The sequence below is a fragment of the Rhinatrema bivittatum genome, chromosome 2 (assembly GCF_901001135.1).
Source record: "Rhinatrema bivittatum chromosome 2, aRhiBiv1.1, whole genome shotgun sequence".
Taxonomy (NCBI): Eukaryota; Metazoa; Chordata; class Amphibia; order Gymnophiona; family Rhinatrematidae; genus Rhinatrema; species Rhinatrema bivittatum.
Window position 1 is genome coordinate 179,385,410 of NC_042616.1, and position 13,732 is coordinate 179,399,141.

General features: G+C 40.6%; 1 protein-coding gene across 1 annotated transcript; it reads left to right on the top strand.

The window, feature by feature from the left end:
- The first annotated feature begins 284 nt into the window (after positions 1–284).
- Positions 285–6,385, top strand: DLX6 (distal-less homeobox 6). The gene is made up of 3 exons (XM_029588930.1): positions 285–1,095; positions 2,250–2,443; positions 5,427–6,385. Exons 1-3 carry the CDS (start codon positions 663–665, stop codon positions 5,676–5,678), a joined length of 879 nt encoding a protein of 292 aa, XP_029444790.1. The 5' UTR covers positions 285–662; the 3' UTR covers positions 5,679–6,385.
- The last annotated feature ends 7,347 nt before the right edge of the window (positions 6,386–13,732 follow it).

Below are 13,732 nucleotides of genomic sequence, written 5' to 3' on the forward strand. Positions count from 1 at the left end.
GTCAGGGTGCCTTCTCAGGAGCCGGGAGGAAGACAGCCAGGGAAAGCCTGGGAAGGATCGGGAATCTCTGGAAAGCGGCGAAGGAGCCAGCAAAGCCCGTGCAGGAGCCGGGAGCCAGCGCAGGCTGAGCGCGGAGAAGACCCGGGGAGCCGGGTGATGCCTGAGAGCGCGCGCGAAAGCGGCCTCGCATCAGTTCTGCGCCGCGCGAGCGCGCGCGCGCCTGGGGAAGCGCCGGGGCGGTGACGTCAGGGGTTGACTGACCAATGGGAAGGCGCTGCCCTTTTGCAGACAAACCAGTCGACTTGTGGCGTCTGCCTGGAGTCTAAAAGCAGAAGCTGAACTTTCACAGAATCCACCTTAAAAAAAAAAAAAATCTCAGCCTTAACTCCAGAAGCCGAAAACAAGTTGGAATTAAAGGAAGCGAAGGAGAGAGAGAGAGAGAGAGAGAGCAAGAGCGAGAGAGAGCGCGCGCCTCTTAAGGAAATATTCCTCTTGCCCCCCTCCTCCCCTCTTTTCCCACCTCCTCCCCATATTTAACGGGGGGCCTCTCCCTGCTGCAGGAGCTGGGGAAGGGAGGCAGGGGGATCACCTTAAGTGCCGGGTAAGGTGGCGGCCGGGGAGCGAGGGGGGTGCTCGCTCGCTCTCGCCTGCGCGAAAGTTTGATGATGACCATGACGGCGATGGCTGACGGGCTGGACGCGCAGGACTCCTCCAAATCTGCCTTCATGGAGTTCGGCCAGCAGCAGCAGCAGCAGCAGCAGCAGCCGCCGCCTCCCCACTCGCAGCAGCAGCAGCAGCAGCAGAGCTCCCCGGCCATGGCAGCCGGCCACTACCCGCTGCACTGCCTGCACTCGGGCTCGCACTCCCACCACCACCACCACCACCATCACCACCAGCACGACGGCGCTGCCTACCCGGGCTCCAACTCCTACAGCCGCTCGTCCATCGCCTCCTACCCCTACATGAGCCACTCGCAGCACAGCCCCTACCTGCAGTCCTACCAGGGAGGCGGCGGCGGCGGCGGCGGCGGAGGAGGAGGAGGCGGAGGCGGCAGCGCCGCCGCCGCCGCCGCACAGACCAGAGCCGACGACCCAGGTGAGGCCGCCAGCTGCCCTGCCACCCCCTGCGGCTGCCCCGCTGCTCCCAGTCCAGGCAGCCGGCCCGGTTGGCTCACTTGCTCCACAAGTGTACTTAGTTTTCTCTTTTTAAATAGTTGATGATTGTGCATAAGTTTCTGGGGATTGTTTTTGTTTCCCTTATAAAAAAAAACAACAAAAAAAAATTCTTTGTCTTACAACGTGTTTCCTGTAAAAAAAAAAAAAAAACCCTGCCATATCTTTGTCTTAATATATTTCCCTGTCTCACATCTGTTAATGCAATTCTTTCGACCATTCTGTGGTCTCTTGTTGCAAAATAGCATGCATAGATAGATTATGGATATAGCAGAGTCAATTGTCCTAATTTCGTGAACCATCTGAAGTAGATGTGGGTGTGTGTGTTTTGTTTTGTTTTTTTTTTTGCTCTTGAATGTACTCTATACAATGGCCTACTTTTAGTACAATTAATCACTGATAATTACGACTGCATACTAATTCGGCTTTTAAGATATATGCTTTCATTTGTTCTTTTTTTCCCCCATGTATGCATATTTAACTGTTCCAATGAATGCAGAAAGTGAGGACGGAAAACAGTGTTTATTGCTATTTTGTTTAGAAAATCGAGTGTTGAATGCATTTTGTATTGTATAGCTATTTCATGTCCATATAAGATTTTTTTTTTTTTTTGCTCAATGTTTATGAATGAGCATCACACAGAATCACCGATTGTTCACTCACTGGGCAGCAAATTGGTGACATAAAGTCAATTAGCCGTGTAAACATTTTGTTGGCTAAGCAAATCTTAAGTTGTTCATAAAACAATGTAAAGGAAACTATTCAGTACAGATAAATTTGATCTTTCCTTGTAACTGGGAATATTCATCATGCAATGCCCAGGATAATATTTAAATTCTAATAATAATAGAATGATTTTAAGTTTAATATTGATGGTCTTCAAGCTTTTCCTGCATGTTTAGTTTCCAGTACATTTGTTTTGGAAATTAAGTAAATAGTAGTATTTGTGTTGGTTTTTTTAATTATTATTTTGTTGTTGATAAGAACCTGGAAAGCAAAATACCTTTAGGTTTAAATGGATAAGTCAACATGTGGCTGGCTCTTTGATGACGGAAATGTCAAATGTTGTGTTTGCAGATCAACAAAAAACCACAGTGATCGAAAATGGCGAAATTAGGTTTAATGGAAAAGGGAAAAAGATCCGCAAGCCTAGAACCATTTATTCAAGTCTGCAGCTTCAAGCTTTAAACCATCGCTTTCAGCAAACTCAGTACCTGGCACTTCCGGAGAGAGCAGAACTGGCAGCTTCATTAGGACTGACTCAGACACAGGTAATTATCAGCAACTTCAGATCGCCGAAACCCAGGCCAGACAAAAGAAGGCCAGTTATACCCTCCAACAGAATTTTTGCATTGTGGACGGGAGTCACAGGAAATGCACAAGAACAAGAGTAGAAAATAATGTGCGTCTGTATAGACAATGGCTAAAACCCGATTGAATCTGAATTCTTCTTCAGGAGAGAACAGTGCTTGCTACACGTGTCCTTGCAATGCAGCAATGACAGCAATGTTCTATTTGAGTTTTGGATTAAATATTGTTTCTGAGCTGAAAAATGAACTGGTATATTTATATATATATATTTAAAAAAAAAAAAAACCAGCTTTAAAATACACGAAGTTTGATAACGATTGCTTGGGGTTTAAACGCCACCATTTAAAAGCGCAGAGAAAGCAGAGAGGCCTTTAGAGTGCGAGGAACAAGAGATCTGATTCATAAGAATTACAGCGTCAGAAAATCAAAATGAAAAGTTATTAATAGGCACGTGTAAAATCAAGTTAAATAATCTTGGGTGATAATTCAATTGTAGTGTCTTCCCTGGGGCATAGTATACAAGAAGTGATAATAGAGCGGGGGAGATCAAAGAGAAAAGCACACAAAATTATAGAATGTTAATTCCTATTTAAATGTGGTTGTGTAGTTCTACTAGTACTAATTTAAGTTTGAAAGACATATAAGCCATTATAGGCTTCATAAGGAGAGGGCTTTTTTTTTTTTTTTTTTTTTTACCCAATGAGAAATAAATCAAATACAGTGTAAAAACACACGTGGCCTACTAAATGAGCATTCATCGTCTTCCATTGATCGCATCCTGAATGTGCCATTCAAATCCAATTCCCGCTTTGCGAAATACCCCCAGTTCGTATCTATTTTGAAAAATCTGAGTCTTTTCAAAGTAACATTTTTCAAGGAGCTGTTTTGGGTTGCCAGCCATGGACGCCAGTAAATATCGTAGCTGCATTGCTGCTTCTTTAGGAAGACTCCACGTTCCTGTATTTCTGGGTTTTAACGACCCCATGTAATTATAGTATGTATCCTACACAATAAACAGAGAAGGACGACCATTTACATATTCTCAGAGAAATACTTCCATGGGTCCTGAAATGATGGTATTGGTTATTGCTATTATTTATTTAGTTGCTGTTTTCGGATTTCTGTCTCATCTGTTAGCTATCTACAACGTATTTAAAAGGCAACAGAAATTGATTAAAAGTGAGCTTCAAATGGGAGGACCACAGCGCCTTATTTTTCGTCCTACAGGTGTAGGTTTGTATATATTGAGTTTTCCGTCTTCGCTGATTTGAAGACAAAGGGGACGTAAACGTGGAAAGCCTGTTCAAGGATTATTTCTTGCAGGCGGAATTCCATTCTGTGTGCATGGAAGACAATTCCTGCAAAATTGTGTATTCCGCTGCTAAGAAATGTATTATTCCAGATATTGTGTGGGAAAATATAGCAATCTAGATTTGTTTCTGCTCTGGTGGGTCCCGTTTTCCATAGGCTTTCTCTCACTACGTGACTAGCGAGAACAGATGGGATCAATACATCTTTTTAGGGTATATGCAGAAGAGGTTTGTGTAAAGCAGATTATTCAACTCAGCTATTTTTACTATTCATTTCTGTGGAAATAAGTTGCTGTGGAATATAAACCAAATAAATTGAAAGTGAATATTCAACGTCACAGTACTGTTAGGATCTGATGAGGGTTTTCATAATTACTCTAGAAGACGTCCTGGTATTTGTCATTCTAGCTCTTAGTACATGAGTGATGATATCCGAACTGTGACATATGTTTTGATAAGACGGCATGCTTCCTGGTTTATCCTCAGTTAGGGATATATATCGTTATTTGATGTGCATAAATACGTGTAGATATGATGTGTCATTGCTAAATAGAAGATGTATTACTTGATTCCCGAGTTTGGAATCGCCTAGTCTTCGGAGGCCACGAAAAATTCTGATAATGTGATAGTATAGCTATAAATAATGATATATATATATATATATCTCAGTGTGGGAATTTTTTAAAATATGTATTGCTAGGTTAAGACATTTTGTTTAAACTTTCATGATTTCTCAATTTTGCTAAATGACAAGCGAATTTGAAATAGCATATTTATCCTCATAGTTTTTCCTGATAACAGAGGAATGTGTTTATCTTGGGATTTAACTGTGACCAAGAATTTGTCTGCGTATACGGTGCGAGGTTGTGACGTCATCACCTCTATTAGCTTTTAAAGAAAAAAATATTGCTGGCCTAGAGTCTTTCCAAACATCAATTTGTCCTTCAAGATCAACAATTTAACTGACAGCTTATAGGTTCATCAAAGTAGATAGTCTGTCAGAAAAAAATACATTTTTTTTTCCATTGGTACTGAAACTATAATGTGGAAGGAGCGATGCATAGGGAAGTTTCAGATGTTGCTCAATGTGAAAAAAAAAAAACTGGACAAAAATATTACATCCATCTGTAAACACATCTTCCTCTTCTGGTGACATCATCAAAAGGCCATCCTCTTCACTACTCTCTTAAGTGGTTTGCTATATTGCCGTTGCCATTACTGTAAGTAACGGTGTAAATTGCTTGACCTGACATTTTTATCGGTTGCATTGCGCAATTCCTTACATTTTATTAATTGTGTATAGATCTTCCAGTATGAGTGGTTATAGTATATATTTTCCTCTGATTATTTTGTGACATTGATTGATGTATTCAGAGGGACTGCACATATATTGTTTCATAATTATCTATAGTCAGTCTGCCAATGGAAAAAAATATTCATTAGCATGGGCTGATTTGCAAAACAGTTTGGACATAATTATTTATACTACTTTTATACACAATCTAATATGACACTGGAAACTAATAGGTATCTCTTTTTAATATCATTTCTATTAAAAAAAATCTTTCTCTCTTTTAAAAAGTCTAAGAGTTATATTTAATTGTCGACTATTGGATGTGTTTTGTTTTGGCAGGTGAAGATCTGGTTTCAGAATAAACGCTCCAAATTTAAGAAACTATTAAAGCAAGGCGGTAATCCCCACGAAAGTGACCCTTTGCCTGGCACAGCTGCCCTGTCGCCTCGATCTCCAGCTCTCCCTCCGGCCTGGGACGTTTCAGCTTCTGCAAAGGGGGTTAATGTCCCCCCCAACAGTTACATGCCTGGCTATTCTCACTGGTATTCATCTCCACATCAAGACACAATGCAGAGACCACAGATGATGTGAAGCATCCAAGAGAAACAAGCTCTGGTGAAGACTGTAGTCCCGGTATAGCAGAAGTTCCATGGCTGCCAGCAATGCCAACCACGCAGGCTCCGCATGAACATGGGCGTGTGGCCAGGAGACCACGTTTTTGAGCGACCTCAGTGATTTCACTTGAATTTAGAAAGACCACAGTTTTGTTTTGTTTTGTTTTTTTTCATCCTGGTGCACGTAGGACACTTCTCTCTGGGATATTTTCTTTTGGACTCAAAGGAAACAGTTTTTGGAGTTGTGTGCGAGAGACATGCTGCAGACTGGCCCACGACAGGAGCCCGAATCATTGCAAAGTCTGAACTTGTTTAATGAGCTTAAGTCATTGCAGAAGGAAAGAGGTTATTCACCCGCCTGCGTTTTTATTTACCAGTTTCCAGACTGGAAACAAAAACTACTTGAAAGGAGAATATACTGTAAGATTAAAACATTACCAGAAAAAGAAAGCTGCATGTTTTAGGAAGATGGACAGTAATACTCAAGAAACCACTGTTTTCTCCTAAGCTCTGAACCGAGCAGGAAAGACACAGAAAGGTGAAAACGAATGACTTTCGAAGGTGGCGTTCATTTACAAAGCTAGGGAAATTTATATCCTGAACACTCGTGTATATATGTTGAATTTTAGTTGTATATACTTTGTATGTTTTTGTCTTCTTTCATATATGGAGTAAAAGCCAAGAACCGTCTAAAGTGTCTTATTTTTTTTCCACAAATCCGATTTTTTTTCTCCTTAAACTTAAACAACAAAATAAAGTCTATGGTATTACAAAATCTACCATGCACTTGCTGGTAAATCTTATATAATCAGTAAGAGTATTACTTTGTAACCTTTAAATACAGTGTTACAGCTTGAGTAGATATCTTAATTTATGGTTAATATTTAATTATGAAGCACCGAATCATTTCTTATGCTATTATATTATCTCACATTCACATCTAGGTTCATTATATTGTAATCTGCACTTAGCTTTAGGAAAGCCAAAATATAGTGCTTTCTATTATTCCGCACAAATTGCTGCAGTTTAATTTAGGACCTGCTCTCTGGCTACCCACTAGTACAATATAGGTGTTTCTACTTCTTCTTCTTCTTTTTACTAAGAAAAAAACACTTTTCCCTCTAATCCGAAAAAAGGTAAATGCACAAAATGAACGTCCCGGGAGAATTATATCCTCTCAATATGGTGTAACACACAGAAGTAATGAAAGTTGAACATTCTTTCTTCATGCAAGCAGGAAGCCCCCATACTGCGAGAATTAATAGGTACAGACCTGGGCATCCTTCAAATTATGAACCTTGAAACCACTGAGCTATTTATCACAAGTCAATAGTCATCCTCAGAGTGCTCGATATAATGACAGCTACATACAGTCGTGAAAAGGACAGTCACTATAATTAGGCACAAAGCAAAGATTACTTACCAATACACCAGGTCTTTTTTTTTTGTTGTTGAGCAACTTCCATGCTCAGTCAGTCCCCAGAATGGTTTAAAACCGATCAGTCCTGTCATTTTCTAGGTTTGGTATTGTTACATTAGGAAAAATGTTTCCTTTCTTTTTACCCCTTCCTACTGTGAAACTTTGGGCTCATAGCTCCCCAGGATCAATTCTGAACAAAGCCTCCAGCTGCAGTTCCATCCAGTTTGAAGCAGACATTGGGGACAATTTAAGGTTTTTATCCACAAGAACGTTTTTTTTTTTCCATTCTCTTAAATGCAACCATAATTAGAGTAATTTTTCATGTAGCCCGCTGATTACAGCGTTTTTACCGTCAAAGATAATTACCTGTAATTTTCTTCCACTTTTAATACTAAAAAGCCATCTTTATTTAGATTCAGGAACAGGAAAGGCGAAACAAAAGAGGGAAATTATTCTGTTATTCATACACAAATTGCAGAGATGTAGGACCTAAAATTGAAAATTAACCAAAATTATGATGCTGAAAAGAATGGAAGAGGCTTTAGCAGTACAGCTGGTAGCGGGGCTCGCTGAATTATTCAAATTATGTTATAAGTAAAGCTACCATGCATTTAAACCAACAATGTTGGGGAGAAAAATCGAATGTGCTGTGCATAAACTAAATATAAACCCTTATAAAATCCAGTTCAAACAGCAAATATATGCCAGCACATGTGTAGCGGTTTTGGCATGGGTTTGTGACGCGTAGCCTCATTTACACAGATATTTTCAAGCTGAATTAGTAATTTGCAGAGATATAGAAATGTTGGGCGCAAAAAAAAAAAAAATAAAAAAAATTCAGCCTCGTCAATAATACCTTTTACCAGAATAGGCGTCTATAAATCACATGCTTTGGCTTATTGGGTCCTGTTTCCTGAAGATTTCTCCCATTGTTCCATGGACAAAATCTTTCTAGAAAAGGTCCCTAAGGGTCCCTTTAAGCTGGTTTACCGTACAGTTCCTTAGATTCTCAAGTGCACACAGTACTGCAGCTCTACATCCCACGCCAGTTCCTTAACATTGGGGCCCTATATAATTATATTATTGCGTTTACAATTATGTCGTATTACTGTAGAGGCTTTATTAATAATATTTGGAATGACGAATTTCTACAAATGTGGATATTTGGTGCAATAGGAAATGCCCTGATAACAGGCCTGTCTTTGTCTGCTGTGGGGAGGAAAGCAAAGGTAGTTTTAGCCTGGCTGCCACATGAAACAGCGACACCTATAGTTAACATAAAAGCACTGCTCTCAGTTTTATTTACACCTCCACATTCTACTTCGTGTTTGGCTGGTTGCTTCCTATAAAGTAAGCATTTCCCTAAGCCAAATTCTGCTCGAGGACTAATTCAACTATGTTTTTACTCTTTTCAAACAAGGACACTTTAAAGTTCTCCTATTTTTCCCCTCATCCGGGCATTTTTAGAAATCCATATTTCTTATTTCAAATTTCTCCATTTTAATGAGATCAGGCCCAGTGTACGGGTTTTTTTTTTCTGTGAAAACTGAACTTGTTTTGTCATTTGAAAAATCACACAGTTTGCTAGCCATGCCTTGACTATTGCTCCCAAAGGCAATCGGAAGAATTTAAACTGCGTCTGGCCTTAAAAAAAAGATAGTAAACACAAGCTAATTTTGAAACTGTCATGGTCTTCTACGTAATATAGCGATTGCATTAAGCAGTGTCTTCTAATAGAACCCAATGGTATTTGATTTCACCTTCCAAAAAAAAATAAAAAAATCCACCTATAATCTGCATTTACCAATACCACAAATGTTGATGTCATTTTTATTCCCACAGCACCATTTTTAAGTCTTTATGGAATAGATTTTTAACACACACACACACACACACACACACACACACACACACACACACACTGTCTGTTGATGACTATTTGAAACAAAAATATTTTAGTTTTATCATTATGACTGTCTGAAGCCGCTGTTATCCTTCTCTCATATCCTTTTGAGACAGTATAAAATTTAGTTTCAAATGCACACACACACACACACACACACACACAATCACGCACAGGTTAAAAAATAGATTGACTGCAGCCGGAAAGGTACACATCTATCAGTTACTTCTCAATTCGTTGTTTTTAGGGATGCTGCTCTTTCCAGAACGCTCCGCGCCAGCCCTGTTAACGCTACCAAGAGGTCCCAGTTTTGAATCTAGGCAGAAGCCCTCGCTCTTCGGATGAGAGAAAAATGACAACACAGCAAATGCCACTCGAAAGATGCGCCAAGACACATCTGAACGTTACAGCAGGCTAGAAGATACAAGAACATAGAAAACCAAGCAAAACCCATACAAAACAAAAAAAAAAACTTACCGCAAGTCAAAATCTGTTAAGAAGTGATCAGTGTCTAGAATGCCATACAGTGGAGAGGAGGACTGGAAAATATTTTGCTGTGTGTTTCAGGGCAGAAGCTCTTTCTCTATATTCTTGGTTGAGTGAGCACATCCAGGTGTGAAATTGTTTGCACACCCCAGCACCTCTTATATTGCCAGCAAAATTAGCTGTTATTACTGTCACTGTTTAGCGATGGTTAGCTTCATAAAAAAAAAAAAAAAAACCTGCTGTAATCAAGACCTGGCGCATCTTTGCAAATTGCAGATAATTGTAAACGTCCAGATTATGATAATAGCATCCTAATCCAGCCTACAATATAATTATTACAGAGTGGTACATCTGAAACTGTCCAGTAGGGCTAATTCAGCCATTATTGAGAACCCCCCACTTTTTTTTTTTTTTTTTTTTGCACGCAGATGGGTTGCTGAGTGGAAAATGTACGCTTGCAATTTCACGTGGCACTCAATAAATAATGGTATAGGGAGGAAGAGGAAAAAAAAATACAAGAGTGAAATGTGAACAGTGGCGATCAAATCAAACTCTGAAGGACAACAGAGTCAGACAAGTTTGATTCCTGCGCACGGAAAGGAGCGAGAAAGTCTAAAGGAGCAGACCCTCTGCTAGCCTGGGTCTTCTGTGAGCGCTGCCCGCTGCCCAGCAGCTGGGGCTGGCATCTGCCAATTAAAGGCCCCCTTCTAACCTTTTCATGTCCCTACTGCCAACCAGAACGACAAAGGAATAGCTTAGCTCCTCGGAGAAATGTGTACAATGGAATAGAATCTACTGCACGGGCCTCTGTTCCAAGGGGTTTTCACCCTTCTATTCACAAACAAATAAAAAGAAAATAGGGCACTCCAAGGCGAGTTATGTGCTTTGGTGTCCTTTTATCTAGAGAAAAAAAAATCGCACAATGTTTGTCTTGGAGTTTCCTATCTCAGGTAGGATTGTGCACGGGCTGTGCTAGGCCCGCTCTGCAATGCACGTGTATTCCTCGGACAAGACTTAAGGAGTCCTGGAGGACATTGCTGGGGAATTAATTAATTAATTGCTCAATTAAGTGATCTTTAAAAAAAAAACAGCGGCCTATTAAGGTTAGCCATTGGGGTGAAGTTTGTAATCTCCTCATTAGCACAGAAAACTAAGACCCAAAACATACACATTAGAAAATCCATACCTGGGCTGGCCACGCCTTTAAATGTTCTTGGAATAAGCGCATTCAAATTGATTTATAGCCCATGGACATTCCTTATGTGGTATTTCATGTGCAAACGAAGCCTTTTCCTGCTCATAAGGACACTACTGCTCTCAGTCTGCCGGAACTTGGCCGTGGGCCAAGGAACTTTAAACTGTAATATTTCTTAGCAAGACGATAATAACCCAACCAGAAACCGTTAGCTAGAGCCTCTTAGGGCTGGATGCCCTAGACTTTTTTTTTCCCCCATAGACACAGAATGGGGAAAAATAATGAATCAGATTCTTCCCCGCTTGGAAGGTTAATTAATACAACATAATAATAATAATAGCAATAACCCTTTTGTAAAATATATTACCTCAGCTCCATTTGTGTTACTAGCACTCTAACAACTTTAACTCCCATTCTGTAGCAAAGCAAGGGCCTACTCCTTATTTACCTCCCCTCCCCCACCCCCTTTTATGTTTATGGGCAGAGAGCATAGAACCTCAAGATGTGTTACTGAATAAAATAATATGAGCAGAGGAAGAAAATATTGCAGCTAGCGCTGGATTGTAACGCCCTATGCAAAAGATGTGCGAAAAGACAGTAGCCAGGGCTGGGGTCTTGACGATTGGCGGTGCTGGTTTCAAACTTGTGCAACTCCTACCCTTTTTGTGTCTCTAATACGGTAGGCAGAGAAACAAATTAGGAAAGAATTCGGTATCTCAGGGTAGTGGTTTTATTTGATTTCATTTTTCTTTTGTTAACACCATATCAAATGCTTAAAATCCTATTTAGTTTAGGAGTTATCTAAGGTGGTGCATATGCATGTCTACAGTATATAACATATATTACCCACGCATATGTCGATTAAACATCTACCGAGAATGTATGCAGTACATCACAGATATAACTGCTGAGGGGAATGCAATTAAGTGGTATAATACAATGTGAGTCTGTTTTTGAACACGTATTTCTTTATATTTCCAATTACAAATTAATCTGCAGGTGGACATATTAAATGCAACTGAACTGCAAATCCTCATGAAAGCGATATCATTATGATACCTTATGCAAAGTTATAAAGACATTTACATTCCAGACACTTTTAAAGGTCTTAATGTGTGACATTTTGCAATCTTCTATAAATCTTGGCTTCAGATGTGGAGCATACATGACTTTGGCAGATAAAATAGTGGCTCATATACCCATATGTCAAATTTCAATGCAGGCACTAGCAAACTCATAACAGAAACAATTATTATACAACCCACCCCACCCCTTCCTTACAAATGATTTCATGTAAATTAGCAGCAGTTTTCCTCTTCACTGTGTTGATTGACCTAGAAAAGCCTGATAACACGAAAGTAGGCGGCACCGAGCTTACCGCTTGCAAGTTCTTTGGATTTTACTGAAGCAACATGCCTTTTAAAATTCATAACCGAGCAACCTCGTCTGGCAGTCTTCACACTGTGCGGCAGAAATATTTAATAAATAGCATATGTGCGATCCGCATTTATGATCGCATATCTCCCTTTATTCGTATGCATCCATACCGACTCTGTGACTGGTGCCAGAAGTGAAATGTTCAACAAGCTGGAACATAATTTCCGTGCAAGAAATGCTGGAAGCGATAATGTACTGCGAATAAAAGAGCTTGGAGGGGCGCGTTGTGATGGCACGATGGGCTTGTGCTTGGGTTCTTGGAAAACTGGATAGCGCTGATTTTGCAGAGTTGCGCCCTCACATAATATAGTAGCCTGATATAGGCTGGCATTGGTGGTAGAAACAAACAAATTTCCCCGCCTGGATCTCTGGATACACCCCCTAGAGCTCAGGGTGTGCCGTTCTCGTTCCAGTTTGATACCTGCGTTTGCTTTCTTATCTGAAATACTGACCGGTGTAAGATGGGAACGCTGGATGTTGCTCTATCTTGAGCGTGCAGACAGGCAGGCAGATAGGTGGGAAGGCAAGCAAGGGTAGCTGGTGTGACCAATATGATTTAACTGGTCAGACAAAGTCGGATGTTTAGGCCTTTGTGGAAAGTGGAAACGGGGGAATACTGAAGGGGGTAGAGACCTGCTTTTAACAAGCATTTAAAAGAGTAAAACTGGGTTTTACTGGAGTAAATGCTCTTTCCTCGAGTAAGTGGGCTTTTGAGAATGGCTATAATAAATATATGCCATTGAATTGTCCATAGGATTTGCTCCCCTCTGTGCACTTTACATGAGTAAATGGCTTTTGAAAATCGCTTTCATAGTAGTCACATTTACACATGTAAGTCCGTTTGAAAATTCACCTAATAAGGTGGCTGGGTACAGGCAGGGTGCTAGATGGCACCACAAGCGGGCATGGGGTGCTGGCAGGCTGGGAATGGTGGACTTGTGGTGATAGGTGAGCTTGCTGATCAGACAGAAAGTGGAGGTGGGGTGCTGGGGTTGCGGGAGGGGGTGGTGGTGCAGGGGGAGAGTTTGCTCTTTGTCAGGGTACTTCCTTGAAGGCTAGCAGGGCTTGTGTGTGGGTAGATTTGTGGCTCAGTCCTGGAGTCGTTCCGCACTCACAAGAATGTGGTTTCCCCCATACCCTTCATCCAGCAACGGAAAAGAGCAGGCACACAGGAAAAGGCAGAGAATCCGACACAGATGGCACACTAGTTCCTTCCATATTCTCAGACATGTCGAGCTAAGCAAAATATATAAAAGAAACTGAGTCGGAGTGGAGACATAAATAGCGTTGCTAATCAGGTGTTAGCAGAAACGTTCACTTCTCTTACAGTCCATTTTTTCACGTCAGAAATAAAGTGAAGTAGGACAGTGTTTGCATAATTTTACAGGCCTGCTTTTTTCAGTATTCATGGCGAGTTTACTTTCTTGGGACAAGAGGCAGAAGGCATATTTGCCCAAATAAACATTGGAAGGGTTGTAATGTAGTTTTGTTTGCAAACCAAGTCTATAAAAATTAAAATAAATATAATATATAGCTTAAGTAAATGTCTTCTTTGGAAAGAATATTATACACACATTTCCACCAAAAAGA